The sequence below is a fragment of the Copadichromis virginalis genome, linkage group LG9 (assembly GCF_057382275.1).
Source record: "Copadichromis virginalis isolate Kocher_CV1m ecotype Utaka linkage group LG9, C_Virginalis_male_GT1.1, whole genome shotgun sequence".
Classification (NCBI taxonomy): Eukaryota; Metazoa; Chordata; class Actinopteri; order Cichliformes; family Cichlidae; genus Copadichromis; species Copadichromis virginalis.
In genome coordinates, this window is record NC_140626.1 from 30,795,758 (window position 1) to 30,814,254 (window position 18,497).

Here is an 18,497-nt window from a genome sequence, read left to right on the forward strand (position 1 = left end):
ATTGGACACGCTACTTCTTCATAAAGACACCCAGTCCCACTTTAAATATTGTGCTCAATGTTTGGAATGAAGATAACATTTTACTAACCATGTACTGATCAGCTCTTTGCGGTGGCAAAATCATCAGCTGTGTGTGTTACTGTTCATGCAAACAAGCAAGCTAATGTCAGCCAGCTAGCTTCAACCGCAGCTGTGCTGCACCAATCTCACGGAACTGCAAAACCACAAGCTTTCGCACCAAAGTCATACAGCTACCGCATTTACAATCCAGCGTGGCCGTTGTTGTGCACATCCTACTTGAAAGATGTGTGGTGTAGGACTTGGAAGACGTATGTATTTCAAGTATGTAGTTCCACAGCCCAATGTGGTTGTTGTGGCTGAGCGGTCAAGGCGATGGACTAGAAATCCATTGGGGTCTCCCCGCACAGGTTCGAATCCTGTCGACAACGGTCAGCTGTTTTGCGGCAGTCCAGACGTTGATTTGAGAAGAAGGCATGGAGATCACCTGAGAAGGTGCCAGGAGAAAGAGCCAGGCCTTTGCTTGTGAAAATAGAGCACGCAGAAGCAATGGACCCAGCTATGTCCTGACAAAGTTAGGCACATATTCAGTAAACATGGCATCCTTCAATTGGTCTCTTAGCCACCCCACACGTGCCCCCGTGTAGTCGTCCAGGATCCAGTCTGAGTACCGCCAATGACTCATGCGTCTGACAAATGCTGATTGCTTTGCAAGAGGACTGGGATCGGGATTGGAGGCACAGCGGATTTCACCGGGAATGGGACAACAGCAGAAATAGCTTCAAACATTACTGCATGAAAAGCACAAGGAGTGGACACATTTCATTGTTTGGAACACTGCTTTTCACTACAGCTCTTTGCATGTAAAAACTTTGCTCTTCTCCACAGCTGGCTGACAGACACGCAAAAGCGCAAGCAAGAGTGGCCACAGACCCACTATACCGGCCTTTGTACACTCTCTCCATCTAATGATAGAGAGGAAGGATACATTCACTACTTCTAGCCTCCACTATTCAAATTCAGTATTTTCACAGTGTCCTAAAAGCTTCCTGAAAAGCCTTTACACTGTTTTCCAAAACGCTGCATCCAGAGCACAGTCAGGGACTGGAAGGACAGAGTAGATTTCCCCCATATGGACTTCTCTCTTCATTGGCTCCCAATTAAATCCCAAATAAAAATCCAAATACTTGCCCTCACACACAAGGTCTTGAATAATCACCACCAATTTTGTCTACAAGATCTCACAGTGCCATATCATCCCAACAGAGTGCTTTGCTCTCAGACTGCTGGCTTCCGAGGGGATTTTAAAGTGCAATGGAAGGCAGAGCCATCACTTTTCAGGCCCCTCTCTGTGGAACCAGCTCCCACTTTGTATTCGGGACACAGACACTTGCTCTCATTTTTGAATGAAGCGTAAAACCTTTTTGCCAAAGTCCAATAACTTGAAAGAGGAGCCAAAGACGTCCTCGTCCCAGATTCGTCCCAAGACAGATTCACACCTATTCTCACCTTGTCTGCTGTGACCTGAAGAACTCGCGTGACCATTGCGACTCTCAAGGTGCTAAAAATCACGCAAGAGTTTAAATGCGTGAGAGGCCACACTTGAGTAGCAAAGAAGCTTTGCTGATGAGATTAAATGTGCAGTTGCATGAAAGCACTATTCTTTTTAGTGATCTACCTTTTGACCAGTTTAGAACCTGACAAGCGAGTAATCACAATGCCCACCTTGTTAATTGTCCTGAAAATCTGTATAAGCCGGACAATGAATCAGTGATGTTGCAGTCTTTCATAGCGATGGTGGTATAGTGGCGAGCATAGCTGCCTTCCAAGCAGTTGACCCGGGTTCGATTCCCGGCCATCGCAGTTGCCACTCGCAGTGCTGTTCAAGCATGTGGGCTGCGTACTATTTTACACTAAAAACGTTCTCCGCTCTTTCTGCAAATGCTTACAATGTCAGGCCAGGTGTATTCTTCATCGGCCTCGCTGCTACCGTTTGCTGTGGAAAGACACTGTTCACACAGGCTTTGAGTTCTCATCACTTCATACCTATACCTTCTTACGTGAAACTGTGATTGGACACGCTACTTCTTCATAAAGACACCCAGTCCCACTTTAAATATTGTGCTCAATGTTTGGAATGAAGATAACATTTTACTAACCATGTACTGATCAGCTCTTTGCGGTGGCAAAATCATCAGCTGTGTGTGTTACTGTTCATGCAAACAAGCAAGCTAATGTCAGCCAGCTAGCTTCAACCGCAGCTGTGCTGCACCAATCTCACGGAACTGCAAAACCACAAGCTTTCGCACCAAAGTCATGCAGCTACCGCATTTACAATCCAGCGTGGCCGTTGTTGTGCACATCCTACTTGAAAGATGTGTGGCGTAGGACTTGGAAGACGTATGTATTTCAAGTATGTAGTTCCACAGCCCAATGTGGTTGTTGTGGCCGAGCGGTCAAGGCGATGGACTAGAAATCCATTGGGGTCTCCCCGCACAGGTTCGAATCCTGTCGACAACGGTCAGCTGTTTTGCGGCAGTCCAGACGTTGATTTGAGAAGAAGGCATGGAGATCACCTGAGAAGGTGCCAGGAGAAAGAGCCAGGCCTTTGCTTGTGAAAATAGAGCACGCAGAAGCAATGGACCCAGCTATGTCCTGACAAAATTAGGCACCTATTCAGTAAACATGGCATCCTTCAATTGCTCTCTTAGCCACCCCACACGTGCCCCGTGTAGTCGTCCAGGATCCAGTCTGAGTACCGCCAATGACTCATGCGTCTGACAAATGCTGATTGCTTTGCAAGAGGACTGGGATCGGGATTGGAGGCACAGCGGATTTCACCGGGAATGGGACAACAGCAGAAATAGCTTCAAACATTACTGCATGAAAAGCACAAGGAGTGGACACATTTCATTGTTTGGAACACTGCTTTTCACTACAGCTCTTTGCATGTAAAAACTTTGCTCTTCTCCACAGCTGGCTGACAGACACGCAAAAGCGCAAGCAAGAGTGGCCACAGACCCACTATACCGGCCTTTGTACACTCTCTCCATCTAATGATAGAGAGGAAGGATACATTCACTACTTCTAGCCTCCACTATTCAAATTCAGTATTTTCACAGTGTCCTAAAAGCTTCCTGAAAAGCCTTTACACTGTTTTCCAAAACGCTGCATCCAGAGCACAGTCAGGGACTGGAAGGACAGAGTAGATTTCCCCCATATGGACTTCTCTCTTCATTGGCTCCCAATTAAATCCCAAATAAAAATCCAAATACTTGCCCTCACACACAAGGTCTTGAATAATCACCACCAATTTTGTCTACAAGATCTCACAGTGCCATATCATCCCAACAGAGTGCTTTGCTCTCAGACTGCTGGCTTCCGAGGGGATTTTAAAGTGCAATGGAAGGCAGAGCCATCACTTTTCAGGCCCCTCTCTGTGGAACCAGCTCCCACTTTGTATTCGGGACACAGACACTTGCTCTCATTTTTGAATGAAGCGTAAAATCTTTTTGCCAAAGTCCAATAACTTGAAAGAGGAGCCAAAGACGTCCTCGTCCCAGATTCGTCCCAAGACAGATTCACACCTATTCTCACCTTGTCTGCTGTGACCTGAAGAACTCGCGTGACCATTGCGACTCTCAAGGTGCTAAAAATCACGCAAGAGTTTAAATGCGTGAGAGGCCACACTTGAGTAGCAAAGAAGCTTTGCTGATGAGATTAAATGTGCAGTTGCATGAAAGCACTATTCTTTTTAGTGATCTACCTTTTGACCAGTTTAGAACCTGACAAGCGAGTAATCACAATGCCCACCTTGTTAATTGTCCTGAAAATCTGTATAAGCCGGACAATGAATCAGTGATGTTGCAGTCTTTCATAGCGATGGTGGTATAGTGGCGAGCATAGCTGCCTTCCAAGCAGTTGACCCGGGTTCGATTCCCGGCCATCGCAGTTGCCACTCGCAGTGCTGTTCAAGCATGTGGGCTGCGTACTATTTTACACTAAAAACGTTCTCCGCTCTTTCTGCAAATGCTTACAATGTCAGGCCAGGTGTATTCTTCATCGGCCTCGCTGCTACCGTTTGCTGTGGAAAGACACTGTTCACACAGGCTTTGAGTTCTCATCACTTCATACCTATACCTTCTTACGTGAAACTGTGATTGGACACGCTACTTCTTCATAAAGACACCCAGTCCCACTTTAAATATTGTGCTCAATGTTTGGAATGAAGATAACATTTTACTAACCATGTACTGATCAGCTCTTTGCGGTGGCAAAATCATCAGCTGTGTGTGTTACTGTTCATGCAAACAAGCAAGCTAATGTCAGCCAGCTAGCTTCAACCGCAGCTGTGCTGCACCAATCTCACGGAACTGCAAAACCACAAGCTTTCGCACCAAAGTCATACAGCTACCGCATTTACAATCCAGCGTGGCCGTTGTTGTGCACATCCTACTTGAAAGATGTGTGGTGTAGGACTTGGAAGACGTATGTATTTCAAGTATGTAGTTCCACAGTCCAATGTGGTTGTTGTGGCTGAGCGGTCAAGGCGATGGACTAGAAATCCATTGGGGTCTCCCCGCACAGGTTCGAATCCTGTCGACAACGGTCAGCTGTTTTGCGGCAGTCCAGACGTTGATTTGAGAAGAAGGCATGGAGATCACCTGAGAAGGTGCCAGGAGAAAGAGCCAGGCCTTTGCTTGTGAAAATAGAGCACGCAGAAGCAATGGACCCAGCTATGTCCTGACAAAATTAGGCACCTATTCAGTAAACATGGCATCCTTCAATTGCTCTCTTAGCCACCCCACACGTGCCCCGTGTAGTCGTCCAGGATCCAGTCTGAGTACCGCCAATGACTCATGCGTCTGACAAATGCTGATTGCTTTGCAAGAGGACTGGGATCGGGATTGGAGGCACAGCGGATTTCACCGGGAATGGGACAACAGCAGAAATAGCTTCAAACATTACTGCATGAAAAGCACAAGGAGTGGACACATTTCATTGTTTGGAACACTGCTTTTCACTACAGCTCTTTGCATGTAAAAACTTTGCTCTTCTCCACAGCTGGCTGACAGACACGCAAAAGCACAAGCAAGAGTGGCCACAGACCCACTATGCCGGCCTTTGTACACTCTCTCCATCTAATGATAGAGAGGAAGGATACATTCACTACTTCTAGCCTCCACTATTCAAATTCAGTATTTTCACAGTGTCCTAAAAGCTTCCTGAAAAGCCTTTACACTGTTTTCCAAAACGCTGCATCCAGAGCACAGTCAGGGACTGGAAGGACAGAGTAGATTTCCCCCATATGGACTTCTCTCTTCATTGGCTCCCAATTAAATCCCAAATAAAAATCCAAATACTTGCCCTCACACACAAGGTCTTGAATAATCACCACCAATTTTGTCTACAAGATCTCACAGTGCCATATCATCCCAACAGAGTGCTTTGCTCTCAGACTGCTGGCTTCCGAGGGGATTTTAAAGTGCAATGGAAGGCAGAGCCATCACTTTTCAGGCCCCTCTCTGTGGAACCAGCTCCCACTTTGTATTCGGGACACAGACACTTGCTCTCATTTTTGAATGAAGCGTAAAACCTTTTTGCCAAAGTCCAATAACTTGAAAGAGGAGCCAAAGACGTCCTCGTCCCAGATTCGTCCCAAGACAGATTCACACCTATTCTCACCTTGTCTGCTGTGACCTGAAGAACTCGCGTGACCATTGCGACTCTCAAGGTGCTAAAAATCACGCAAGAGTTTAAATGCGTGAGAGGCCACACTTGAGTAGCAAAGAAGCTTTGCTGATGAGATTAAATGTGCAGTTGCATGAAAGCACTAGTCTTTTTAGTGATCTACCTTTTGACCAGTTTAGAACCTGACAAGCGAGTAATCACAATGCCCACCTTGTTAATTGTCCTGAAAATCTGTATAAGCCGGACAATGAATCAGTGATGTTGTAGCCTTTCACAGCAATGGTGGTATAGTGGCGAGCATAGCTGCCTTCCAAGCAGTTGACCCGGGTTCGATTCCCGGCCATCGCAGTTGCCACTCGCAGTGCTAATGAAGCATGTGGGCTGCGTACTATTTTACACTAAAAATGTTCTCCGCTCTTTCTGCAAATGCTTACAATGTCAGGCCAGGTGCATTCTTCATTGGCCTCGCTGCTACCGTTTGCTGTGGAAAGACACTGTTCACACAGGCTTTGAGTTCTCATCACTTCATACCTCTACCTTCTTACATGAAACTGTGATTGGACACGCTACTTCTTCATAAAGACACCCAGTCCCACTTTAAATATTGTGCTCAATGTTTGGAATGAAGATAACATTTTACTAACCATGTACTGATCAGCTCTTTGCGATGGCAAAATCATCAGCTGTGTGTGTTACTGTTCATGCAAACAAGCAAGCTAATGTCAGCCAGCTAGCTTCAACCGCAGCTGTGCTGCACCAATCTCACGGAACTGCAAAACCACAAGCTTTCGCACCAAAGTCATGCAGCTACCGCATTTACAATCCAGCGTGGCCGTTGTTGTGCACATCCTACTTGAAAGATGTGTGGCGTAGGACTTGGAAGACGTATGTATTTCAAGTATGTAGTTCCACAGCCCAATGTGGTTGTTGTGGCCGAGCGGTCAAGGCGATGGACTTGAAATCCATTGGGGTCTCCCCGCACAGGTTCGAATCCTGTTTACAACGGTCAGCTTTTTTGCGGCAGTCCTGACGTTGATTTGAGAAGAAGGCATGGAGATCACCTGAGAAGGTGCCAGGAGAAAGAGCCAGGCCTTTGCTTGTGAAAATAGAGCACGCAGAAGCAATGGACCCAGCTATGTCCTGACAAAATTAGGCACATATTCAGTAAACATGGCATCCTTCAATTGGTCTCTTAGCCACCCCACACGTTCCCCCGTGTAGTCATCCAGGATCCAGTCTGAGTACCGCCAATGACTCATGCGTCTGACAAATGCTGATTGCTTTGCAAGAGGACTGGGATCGGGATTGGAGGCACAGCGGATTTCACCGGGAATGGGACAACAGCAGAAATAGCTTCAAACATTACTGCATGAAAAGCACAAGGAGTGGAAACATTTCATTGTTTCGAACACTGCTTTTCACTACAGCTCTTTGCATGTAAAAACTTTGCTCTTCTCCACAGCTGGCTGACAGACACGCAAAAGCGCAAGCAAGAGTGGCCACAGACCCACTATGCCGGCCTTTGTACACTCTCTCCATCTAATGATAGAGAGGAAGGATACATTCACTACTTCTAGCCTCCACTATTCAAATTCAGTATTTTCACAGTGTCCTAAAAGCTTCCTGAAAAGCCTTTACACTGTTTTCCAAAACGCTGCATCCAGAGCACAGTCAGGGACTGGAAGGACAGAGTAGATTTCCCCCATATGGACTTCTCTCTTCATTGGCTCCCAATTAAATCCCAAATAAAAATCCAAATACTTGCCCTCACACACAAGGTCTTGAATAATCACCACCAATTTTGTCTACAAGATCTCACAGTGCCATATCATCCCAACAGAGTGCTTTGCTCTCAGACTGCTGGCTTCCGAGGGGATTTTAAAGTGCAATGGAAGGCAGAGCCATCACTTTTCAGGCCCCTCTCTGTGGAACCAGCTCCCACTTTGTATTCGGGACACAGACACTTGCTCTCATTTTTGAATTAAGCGTAAAACCTTTTTGCCAAAGTCCAATAACTTGAAAGAGGAGCCAAAGACGTCCTCGTCCCAGATTCGTCCCAAGACAGATTCACACCTATTCTCACCTTGTCTGCTGTGACCTGAAGAACTCGCGTGACCATTGCGACTCTCAAGGTGCTAAAAATCACGCAAGAGTTTAAATGCGTGAGAGGCCACACTTGAGTAGCTAAGAAGCTTTGCTGATGAGATTAAATGTGCAGTTGCATGAAAGCACTAGTCTTTTTAGTGATCTACCTTTTGACCAGTTTAGAACCTGACAAGCGAGTAATCACAATGCCCACCTTGTTAATTGTCCTGAAAATCTGTATAAGCCGGACAATGAATCAGTGATGTTGTAGCCTTTCACAGCGATGGTGGTATAGTGGCGAGCATAGCTGCCTTCCAAGCAGTTGACCCGGGTTCGATTCCCGGCCATCGCAGTTGCCACTCGCAGTGCTAATGAAGCATGTGGGCTGCGTACTATTTTACACTAAAAATGTTCTCCGCTCTTTCTGCAAATGCTTACAATGTCAGGCCAGGTGCATTCTTCATTGGCCTCGCTGCTACCGTTTGCTGTGGAAAGACACTGTTCACACAGGCTTTGAGTTCTCATCACTTCATACCTCTACCTTCTTACATGAAACTGTGATTGGACACGCTACTTCTTCATAAAGACACCCAGTCCCACTTTAAATATTGTGCTCAATGTTTGGAATGAAGATAACATTTTACTAACCATGTACTGATCAGCTCTTTGCGATGGCAAAATCATCAGCTGTGTGTGTTACTGTTCATGCAAACAAGCAAGCTAATGTCAGCCAGCTAGCTTCAACCGCAGCTGTGCTGCACCAATCTCACGGAACTGCAAAACCACAAGCTTTCGCACCAAAGTCATGCAGCTACCGCATTTACAATCCAGCGTGGCCGTTGTTGTGCACATCCTACTTGAAAGATGTGTGGCGTAGGACTTGGAAGACGTATGTCTTTCAAGTATGTAGTTCCACAGCCCAATGTGGTTGTTGTGGCCGAGCGGTCAAGGCGATGGACTAGAAATCCATTGGGGTCTCCCCGCACAGGTTCGAATCCTGTCGACAACGGTCAGCTGTTTTGCGCCAGTCCAGATGTTGATTTGAGAAGAAGGCATGGAGATCACCTGAGAAGGTGCCAGGAGAAAGAGCCAGGCCTTTGCTTGTGAAAATAGAGCACGCAGAAGCAATGGACCCAGCTATGTCCTGACAAAATTAGGCACATATTCAGTAAACATGGCATCCTTCAATTGCTCTCTTAGCCACCCCACAAGTGCCCCCGTGTAGTCGTCCAGGATCCAGTCTGAGTACCGCCAATGACTCATGCGTCTGACAAATGCTGATTGCTTTGCAAGAGGATCGGGATTGGAGGCACAGCGGATTTCACCGGGAATGGGACAACAGCAGAAATAGCTTCAAACATTACTGCATGAAAAGCACAAGGAGTGGAAACATTTCATTGTTTCGAACACTGCTTTTCACTACAGCTCTTTGCATGTAAAAACTTTGCTCTTCTCCACAGCTGGCTGACAGACACGCAAAAGCGCAAGCAAGAGTGGCCACAGACCCACTATGCCGGCCTTTGTACACTCTCTCCATCTAATGATAGAGAGGAAGGATACATTCACTACTTCTAGCCTCCACTATTCAAATTCAGTATTTTCACAGTGTCCTAAAAGCTTCCTGAAAAGCCTTTACACTGTTTTCCAAAACGCTGCATCCAGAGCACAGTCAGGGACTGGAAGGACAGAGTAGATTTCCCCCATATGGACTTCTCTCTTCATTGGCTCCCAATTAAATCCCAAATAAAAATCCAAATACTTGCCCTCACACACAAGGTCTTGAATAATCACCACCAATTTTGTCTACAAGATCTCACAGTGCCATATCATCCCAACAGAGTGCTTTGCTCTCAGACTGCTGGCTTCCGAGGGGATTTTAAAGTGCAATGGAAGGCAGAGCCATCACTTTTCAGGCCCCTCTCTGTGGAACCAGCTCCCACTTTGTATTCGGGACACAGACACTTGCTCTCATTTTTGAATTAAGCGTAAAACCTTTTTGCCAAAGTCCAATAACTTGAAAGAGGAGCCAAAGACGTCCTCGTCCCAGATTCGTCCCAAGACAGATTCACACCTATTCTCACCTTGTCTGCTGTGACCTGAAGAACTCGCGTGACCATTGCGACTCTCAAGGTGCTAAAAATCACGCAAGAGTTTAAATGCGTGAGAGGCCACACTTGAGTAGCAAAGAAGCTTTGCTGATGAGATTAAATGTGCAGTTGCATGAAAGCACTAGTCTTTTTAGTGATCTACCTTTTGACCAGTTTAGAACCTGACAAGCGAGTAATCACAATGCCCACCTTGTTAATTGTCCTGAAAATCTGTATAAGCCGGACAATGAATCAGTGATAGTGGCGAGCATAGCTGCCTTCCAAGCAGTTGACCCGGGTTCGATTCCTGGCCATCGCAGTTACCACTCGCAGTGCTGTTCAAGCGTGTGGGCTGCGTGTTGTTTTACACTAAAAACGTTCTCCGCTCTTTCTGCAAATGCTTACAATGTCAGGCCAGGTGCATTCTTCATCGGCCTCGCTGCTACCGTTTGCTGTGGAAAGACACTGTTCACACAGGCTTTGAGTTCTCATCACTTCATACCTATACCTTCTTACATGAAACTGGGATTGGACACGCTACTTCTTCATAAAGACACCCAGTCCCACTTTAAATATTGTGCTCAATGTTTGGAATGAAGATAACATTTTACTAACCATGTACTGATCAGCTCTTTGCGGTGGCAAAATCATCAGCTGTGTGTGTTACTGTTCATGCAAACAAGCAAGCTAATGTCAGCCAGCTAGCTTCAACCGCAGCTGTGCTGCACCAATCTCACGGAACTGCAAAACCACAAGCTTTCGCACCAAAGTCATGCAGCTACCGCATTTACAATCCAGCGTGGCCGTTGTTGTGCACATCCTACTTGAAAGATGTGTGGCGTAGGACTTGGAAGACGTATGTCTTTCAATAATAATAATAATAATGGATTGGATTTATATAGTGCTTTTCAAGGCACCCAAAGCGCTTTACAATACCACTATTCATTCACTCTCGCATTCACACACTGGTGGAGGCAGCTACAGTTGTAGCCACAGCTGCCCTGGGGCAGACTGACAGAAGCGAGGCTGCCATATCGCGCTATCGGCCCCTCTGGCCAACACCAGTAGGCAAGTAGGGTAAAGTGTCTTGCCCAAGGACACAACGACCAGGACAGAGAGCCCAGGGATCACACCGGCGACCTTCCGGTTACAGATGCGATTCCTAACCCCCTGAGCCACGATCACCCTATATGTAGTTTCAAGTATGTAGTTGCACAGTCCAATGTGGTTGTTGTGGCCGAGCGGTCAAGGCGCTGGACTAGAAATCCATTGGGGTCTCCCCGCACAGGTTCGAATCCTGTCGACAACGGTCAGCTTTTTTGCGGCAGTCCTGACGTTGATTTGAGAAGAAGGCATGGAGATCACCTGAGAAGGTGCCAGGAGAAAGAGCCAGGCCTTTGCTTGTGAAAATAGAGCACGCAGAAGCATTGGACCCAGCTATGTCCTGACAAAATTAGGCACATATTCAGTAAACATGGCATCCTTCAATTGCTCTCTTAGCCACCCCACACGTGCCCCCGTGTAGTCGTCCAGGATCCAGTCTGAGTACAACCAATGACTCATGCGTCTGACAAATGCTGATTGCTTTGCAAGAGGACTGGGATCGGGATTGGAGGCACAGCGGATTTCACCGGGAATGGGACAACAGCAGAAATAGCTTCAAACATTACTGCATGAAAAGCACAAGGAGTGGACACATTTCATTGTTTGGAACACTGCTTTTCACTACAGCTCTTTGCATGTAAAAACTTTGCTCTTCTCCACAGCTGGCTGACAGACACGCAAAAGCGCAAGCAAGAGTGGCCACAGACCCACTATGCCGGCCTTTGTACACTCTCTCCATCTAATGATAGAGAGGAAGGATACATTCACTACTTCTAGCCTCCACTATTCAAATTCAGTATTTTCACAGTGTCCTAAAAGCTTCCTGAAAAGCCTTTACACTGTTTTCCAAAACGCTGCATCCAGAGCACAGTCAGGGACTGGAAGGACAGAGTAGATTTCCCCCATATGGACTTCTCTCTTCATTGGCTCCCAATTAAATCCCAAATAAAAATCCAAATACTTGCCCTCACACACAAGGTCTTGAATAATCACCACCAATTTTGTCTACAAGATCTCACAGTGCCATATCATCCCAACAGAGTGCTTTGCTCTCAGACTGCTGGCTTCCGAGGGGATTTTAAAGTGCAATGGAAGGCAGAGCCATCACTTTTCAGGCCCCTCTCTGTGGAACCAGCTCCCACTTTGTATTCGGGACACAGACACTTGCTCTCATTTTTGAATGAAGCGTAAAACCTTTTTGCCAAAGTCCAATAACTTGAAAGAGGAGCCAAAGACGTCCTCGTCCCAGATTCGTCCCAAGACAGATTCACACCTATTCTCACCTTGTCTGCTGTGACCTGAAGAACTCGCGTGACCATTGCGACTCTCAAGGTGCTAAAAATCACGCAAGAGTTTAAATGCGTGAGAGGCCACACTTGAGTAGCAAAGAAGCTTTGCTGATGAGATTAAATGTGCAGTTGCATGAAAGCACTAGTCTTTTTAGTGATCTACCTTTTGACCAGTTTAGAACCTGACAAGCGAGTAATCACAATGCCCACCTTGTTAATTGTCCTGAAAATCTGTATAAGCCGGACAATGAATCAGTGATGTTGCAGTCTTTCACAGCGATGGTGGTATAGTGGCGAGCATAGCTGCCTTCCAAGCAGTTGACCCGGGTTCGATTCCCGGCCATTGCAGTTGCCACTCGCAGTGCTGTTCAAGCATGTGGGCTGCGTATTGTTTTACACTAAAAACTAGGGGTGCAACGATACACAAAATTCACGGTTCGGTTCGGTTCGAAACTTTGGTGTCACGGTTCGATATTTTTTCGATACAAAAAAATGTTCATGCCTTTTTAATTTGTCATTTATTAAAATTATAAATATATATTTTAACTCAAAAGTACAGTTTTTAAATTTAACCCTAACCCTTGTGCGTGTTTTTTATTTTGACAGCGAATGCGCACCTGCGGACCACTTATGTGCAGCCCTGGTTATTTAGCTCGTCATATTGCAGCCACAGAAATTCTTTTGTCCATGTGCACTTTCTTTTTGCCTTATAGTCTCATTTGTCATAACTTCTCCGTTTTGTGGTAAGCTTTTCTTTGGCTGTCACTTTTTCACCCTGACCTGTCTTATTTGGCTCAGCAGAACTAAAATATATATACTGCTACTTTTACACACGGACTCACATAAGCTCAGCGATTCTCTGCGCGATCAACCTCTCACATGTTTAAGCTTGCTGCGGGAGATTTCACTTGTCATGTTTGCATAGTAAGCTAACAATTAATAAGACTATGTCAGAGGAATTGGTGCACAAATTATCATCACTCACAGATCAGTGCTGTCATTGCAAAGTGAAAGCAAAAAAACAAGCACAAATTCAAACGCCACTTCAATATGTCACATATTGACAGTGGCTCACCGATGCCAATGACATAATTACCCAGCTACATTTCTGAAAAAATGCAAAAGCATTGACATATATTTTTCCTACAATAGCCCGACGGGCAGGGAAGAGAAAGATTTTGTTAGCCCGACTGAAAAAAATCGCTAGCTCCAGGACGTCGGGCTAGCGATATTGCAAGCCCTGTATCTGATTGAGGAATCACTCATCTTTGGAAAAGAGAGTTTATTACAGAGAAATGTCTCTTTCCAAAATAAAAGCTATACTATCCGCTTCTTCTGGGCTATATTCTCAGCAGCATAAGGAGAATCATGTGCTAACAGCTGTCTAAATGACTCGGCTAAAGTTAGTAGCATGCTTGTTGTTTTTTGTCTGCTTCCACTTGTCTTTGCACTACGATGATGTCGGCGTAAATGTGCAGTCATATTCGTTGTGTTCCCACTAGTGCTGTCAGCGTTAATCTCGTTGAAATGACCTTAACGCCACAACACGGCAAATCTCCGTTAACGAGCTACCGCCGATCACTCCGTGCATGGGGCTACACGGCCAACACGTTAACGAGCTAACTGCGCTAACACACTAGTTCACACCAATGTAATTGAGCATTGCATGGCACATCCAACATACTGTTTTACTTTAGTCCATGACTCGCTTACCTTCAGGGTCATACGTCACATGAAAACCAAAATAATTCCAAACGCCAGATCTGAATGAGGTTCAATTTGCCTGTTGCAAGGAGAGCTTAACTTCTGTCTCGCTAGCTTGCCCTGCGCTCTTCCTTCTGACTATGCTGTCTGTGTTGAGCGCTCAGTGGATCTGCGCTCGACAGTGCAGCCTAGGCGGAGTAGTCGAACGCAGATTCACTGAGCGCTCAACACAGACAGCATCGTCAGAAGGAAAATTGATAAAATAAATTACAAATGTTGTATTGTTCGATACATATGCGTACCGAACCGAAAGCACTGTATCGAACGGTTCAATATCGATACGAATATCGTTGCACCCCTAATATATATATATATATATATATACATATACACACAATTCAGAGTTTGTGTGCTTTTACTGAGAGACACTTATTGTTGGATTTGCAGCTGGTTAGATCCTCATCTGGTGGTCTCAATGGGGACTTTGTGGATCCATGCAGGCCACAGAGGAGGAGAAGGAAAGAGCAGGTGTCCAGGTGAAGCTCAGACTGTTTCAGAAGTGTGGGGTAGCTAGTGAGCAACGCTGAGCTTTTCTGATTGCCTATGTGGAAAATGTCTCAGTGCCTAGATCTTTTCCAAGGAGGGGGATTCTTCTTTCCCTGCCTTCCTTGAATGTGCAGGGCCTGGGTCTCTGAGACCCTGTCACCTCAGGAGTGCTCATCCATACTCTGCAGTTCTTTCTGACATCTGTCTTTAGAAAAAATACAGCAAATATTCAAACCCAAAGTAAAAACGAGGAGATGTGAGTCACAGATGTGAGAGCTGCCTGCTTCTGTACTCCTGTTCCACCTGCTGTTTTTTTTTTAAATGAAGCCTCTAAGAAAATGTCTTTCAGTCTGTCAGTTCCTGTGTGCTCACTATAATCAATGCTTCATTTGTCAAGTCCCTTTTATTTTAAATATGCTGCCATGTAAAATAACGTCAACGCTTGACCCTTCTCGTCATAGCAGTGTAGATCTACCATTTGTTGCTAGAATTTTAGAAAGGGTTGTGGCTAAGCATCTTAAAAAATACTTAATTGTCCTTCTTAGTTCTCCACCTCCTTTTTTTGTTTCTCCATCTGTGTTGATGAAACAGCGATACATAGCTGACACCTGTCAGGACAGACCTGTTTGTCTAGATACAGCTGAGATTAACTACGGCACCAGGAAACGTCTTTTCTCAAATCTCTTTTCTTTTTTGGTGTTTTGGTCCCATGAATTGGAGGAAACATGAAACTTTGTTATGGAAACTTTGTTATGGTTTTTGTGACTGTGGTGTTTTTGTGGATGATGACTGTTTCCAAAGGAGGTAAATACGATGTTAACACTCCAACTGTTGTTGCCATGATGCTATGACAAATTTTAATACTAACAACTGAAATGTAACTGATTAATTATAATGTTTTTTAGTTAAAAACAATCAACAGAACAAACAGCTGTCATATTCTGGTATGTTTCAGGTAACTAAAAAAGTGCTATTGCTGTTATCTTACAAAAATGAAGCCACTGTAGGACTTAGATTGTGTCTAGTATATGTGTGCGTGTGTGTGTGTGTGCGTGTGTGTGGGTGTGTGTGTGTGTGTGAAGAAAAATGTTGTTTGGTTCTCGCCCAGTGATTCAGATGCCACTCATTTTTCCTGATCTAGCATCGTGAGGTTGATTGACATGTTTACTTTGTGCTGCATTGTGTTGAGCCGAGTTGTAACCAGGTGCTAACAATGGTTTGCAGCTGTTAAGCCTTCCGTGATGACAAACACTTTTGGTTTGCTGATGTCTTTGTTTTGTTGCCTCAGGAGCTAATGTGGGTTGCAGAGCTGCTTTTCCTAAACTGAGCTTTTATGTTTTTAATTATCTGATGTTTCAGATACTGAAGTATCCTGTGTATTTATGGAAAAATGCATCTTACCGTGCACTTTCCAAAGTGACACTGACATAGTCATCCACTGGCTGCAGGAAACTGCAGGAAACATTCATGTCCACTCATTCTACCACAACCAAGACCAGCCCGCACTTCAGGACAAGCATTTCAGAGGCAGGACTTCACTATTCAACAACCAAATCTCCAGAGGAAATGCTTCACTCCTGCTGATGTGGGCAGATGTTCAGGATGAAGGCAGATACAAATGCTATACCAGCACCATCACAGGAAACAAGGAATCGTTTATAAACCTTGAAGTAAATGGTATGGAGTAAAATATGAATATAATAGCACATGAAATAAAAATACAGAAGAATATAAGACAAAATCGTGAGCATTCAGGTTATACTTTTTTAATTGATGAGTTTCTCTTCATATTTAGTGAAAATTCGTTGAACTTACACTTAAAGCCTGCAGCTCTGAGTCAATATTGTAACTGTAAGTTGCAATTCATTATGTCTATATATAGCAGGCAAGAAATAAAGCTGATTGTAACATGAGAAATTTGAATACACTTTTGCAGCTCCAGTACAAGAAGTCAATCTTCAGCAAGTAGGAAACACGATGAACTGCAGCTCAGAGGGAATCTTCCCTGAACCCCAGTTAATCTGGTCCACCAGCCCTCCATCCAATGTGTCGCTCCAGTATGAAACCACAGTCCAGCAGACAGAACAGCAGCTTTACAACATCAGCAGTTCTCTGATACTTTCAGACAGTGATAAAGATTCTGTTTTTAGCTGTAACATCAGCACTCGTAGAAACTGGAGGAACGCAACTTTAAGTGAACAAGGTGAGTCTGGAAACCAGCAAATCAAATAGGTGTGTAGAGTGCTAGTTATTTACTTTACTTTACAATTACTCATTCATCAACACGCAAAAATGTGTCAGTTATTTATAAAATGTTTATCATAAATATACATCCGACAGTTTAAATGAAAAATAATCTTTCAATTTAGGGAATGTTGTCCCTGTTAGAGGCTTCAGAGGAGGAGTCTTTGCAGCTTTTTTGGTCGTGGCAGCAGCTGGTCTGGCACTGTACTGCAAATGGAAAAGAAGTTAAAGTTATGTTCTTCTTTCACTTTTTAATTGTATGTTGCTTGTATTGATATTTTATTCAGATAAACAAGGAAAAATATGGGAAGATCAAAGAGCTATTAAAGCAAAATGGAATTAAGTTTTGTTCATGAAAATGTTTAAACCCAATTAAATAGATAGTACTTTTGTCAGCCAGTTTTCTATTAACCTAACTCCTGTCTCAATTTTTTTTAATGATTCAATTCAGATTATGAATGCATGAAATGAAACATAAATTATGTGTATATCTGTTTTTTGAGGGTTTTTTTCTTTTCTCTGTTTAACAGAGAGATGGGAATAAATCCTCCAAACAGACGAACTCTAAACACCCACCAGCTTTAGTCAAATGAAGACTTCAAACCGTGGTTATAGCGGGCTTGAATTAATTCATGCAACAAAGACTAAAATAGAAACAACAACAGCAAAATAGAAAATAAAAGCTGATCTGTTAACAGTATTCATTTGGTAGTCATGTGCAATATTTTTACAGTAATCTATATTTTATGTTCTTTGAGGTATGACACAGAACAGATCACGATCAGATTTTACTGAAATTTTTTAAAGATTGAAAATGAAGTGTACATCATGTTTTGTAAAATTATGTAACCTTTTTTTTCTAGCCATGTGTTGTTGCTGTTTTATTTTTCGAGTTTTCTTTTTCTTACCTACTTTAATCCTGTTTCATTAGGTGTATTTTATCTTCAGTCCAGCAGGTGGCAGTGTGGTCAGATGTTTTACAGTGGAAGCAATTTTTTCTTTCATGAATCGTTGAGTTTTTCTGTGGTTTAAATATCCCATTTATTTATTTATGTATTTATTTGCATGTGCATGTAAGCATGTATGGATTTATTTATTGATTTTTTGAATATTTTGTGAAAGCAAAAATATTTTTACTCTGTAGGAGAAGCAAACCTAACTTGGACACAAAACACAATAAAATCCAAATTATGTTGTTGTTTTTTTAAATTCAGCACACAAAGTAAAAATAAATGTAAAATTTAAATTCTCTTGGTACGTAAATATAACGAGAAATAATGAAGTAGAAGTATGTTCTTATATACTCAGGTGATTGTGTTTTAGTAGCCTCTCATTCATAATGAATGAAAACAGTAACATTTGCTGCCATGTGTTCTCATTCTGTTCCTTCTGCTAATCTTCTTTTGGTTACAGTTGGGATTATCAAACTTTTAATAATTTAAACTTTAATAATTTTAGCTAATTCACATACATTTAAACTGTATCACCTGTTTCACTCTGTGCATATGATGTTTCAAGTGATGTCACTTTTTTTTTTATTGTGTGCAGCTTATTCCATTCATATCTTACTACAATAAAATCATGCATTATCATCATGCATAAATGTTTTTTTAAGATGTTGGTCATAAATGGTCTTAAGATATTTTTGTGGTGTATAGTATTAAACTTTTTCACTATATTGTGGTGTAGTGAAATCTGAAACCTGGAGAGATCGTAGAAATATCCTCCT

General features: G+C 43.6%; 1 protein-coding gene and 11 non-coding genes across 12 annotated transcripts; all 12 read left to right on the plus strand.

Annotated features, from left to right (window-relative positions):
- The first annotated feature begins 367 nt into the window (after positions 1–367).
- trnas-aga (transfer RNA serine (anticodon AGA)) lies at positions 368–449 on the plus strand. The gene has a single exon. It is a non-coding gene; the product is annotated as a tRNA-Ser (tRNA).
- A 1,360-nt stretch (positions 450–1,809) lies between these two features.
- On the plus strand, positions 1,810–1,881 carry trnag-ucc (transfer RNA glycine (anticodon UCC)). The gene has a single exon. It is a non-coding gene; the product is annotated as a tRNA-Gly (tRNA).
- A 575-nt stretch (positions 1,882–2,456) lies between these two features.
- On the plus strand, positions 2,457–2,538 carry trnas-aga (transfer RNA serine (anticodon AGA)). Its single transcript has one exon. It is a non-coding gene; the product is annotated as a tRNA-Ser (tRNA).
- A 1,359-nt stretch (positions 2,539–3,897) lies between these two features.
- trnag-ucc (transfer RNA glycine (anticodon UCC)) lies at positions 3,898–3,969 on the plus strand. The gene has a single exon. It is a non-coding gene; the product is annotated as a tRNA-Gly (tRNA).
- A 575-nt stretch (positions 3,970–4,544) lies between these two features.
- Positions 4,545–4,626, plus strand: trnas-aga (transfer RNA serine (anticodon AGA)). Its single transcript has one exon. It is a non-coding gene; the product is annotated as a tRNA-Ser (tRNA).
- Positions 4,627–5,985: 1,359 nt separating this feature from the next.
- On the plus strand, positions 5,986–6,057 carry trnag-ucc (transfer RNA glycine (anticodon UCC)). The gene has a single exon. It is a non-coding gene; the product is annotated as a tRNA-Gly (tRNA).
- A 575-nt stretch (positions 6,058–6,632) lies between these two features.
- On the plus strand, positions 6,633–6,714 carry trnas-uga (transfer RNA serine (anticodon UGA)). The gene has a single exon. It is a non-coding gene; the product is annotated as a tRNA-Ser (tRNA).
- A 1,360-nt stretch (positions 6,715–8,074) lies between these two features.
- trnag-ucc (transfer RNA glycine (anticodon UCC)) lies at positions 8,075–8,146 on the plus strand. Its single transcript has one exon. It is a non-coding gene; the product is annotated as a tRNA-Gly (tRNA).
- Positions 8,147–8,721: 575 nt separating this feature from the next.
- On the plus strand, positions 8,722–8,803 carry trnas-aga (transfer RNA serine (anticodon AGA)). Its single transcript has one exon. It is a non-coding gene; the product is annotated as a tRNA-Ser (tRNA).
- A 2,305-nt stretch (positions 8,804–11,108) lies between these two features.
- Positions 11,109–11,190, plus strand: trnas-aga (transfer RNA serine (anticodon AGA)). Its single transcript has one exon. It is a non-coding gene; the product is annotated as a tRNA-Ser (tRNA).
- A 1,360-nt stretch (positions 11,191–12,550) lies between these two features.
- Positions 12,551–12,622, plus strand: trnag-ucc (transfer RNA glycine (anticodon UCC)). The gene has a single exon. It is a non-coding gene; the product is annotated as a tRNA-Gly (tRNA).
- A 2,384-nt stretch (positions 12,623–15,006) lies between these two features.
- Positions 15,007–18,360, plus strand: LOC146702178 (V-set domain-containing T-cell activation inhibitor 1-like). The gene is made up of 5 exons (XM_085468724.1): positions 15,007–15,328; positions 15,884–16,201; positions 16,461–16,727; positions 16,894–16,998; positions 17,299–18,360. Exons 1-4 carry the CDS (start codon positions 15,250–15,252, stop codon positions 16,995–16,997), a joined length of 768 nt encoding a protein of 255 aa, XP_085324850.1. The 5' UTR covers positions 15,007–15,249; the 3' UTR covers position 16,998; positions 17,299–18,360.
- Positions 18,361–18,497: the final 137 nt, after the last annotated feature.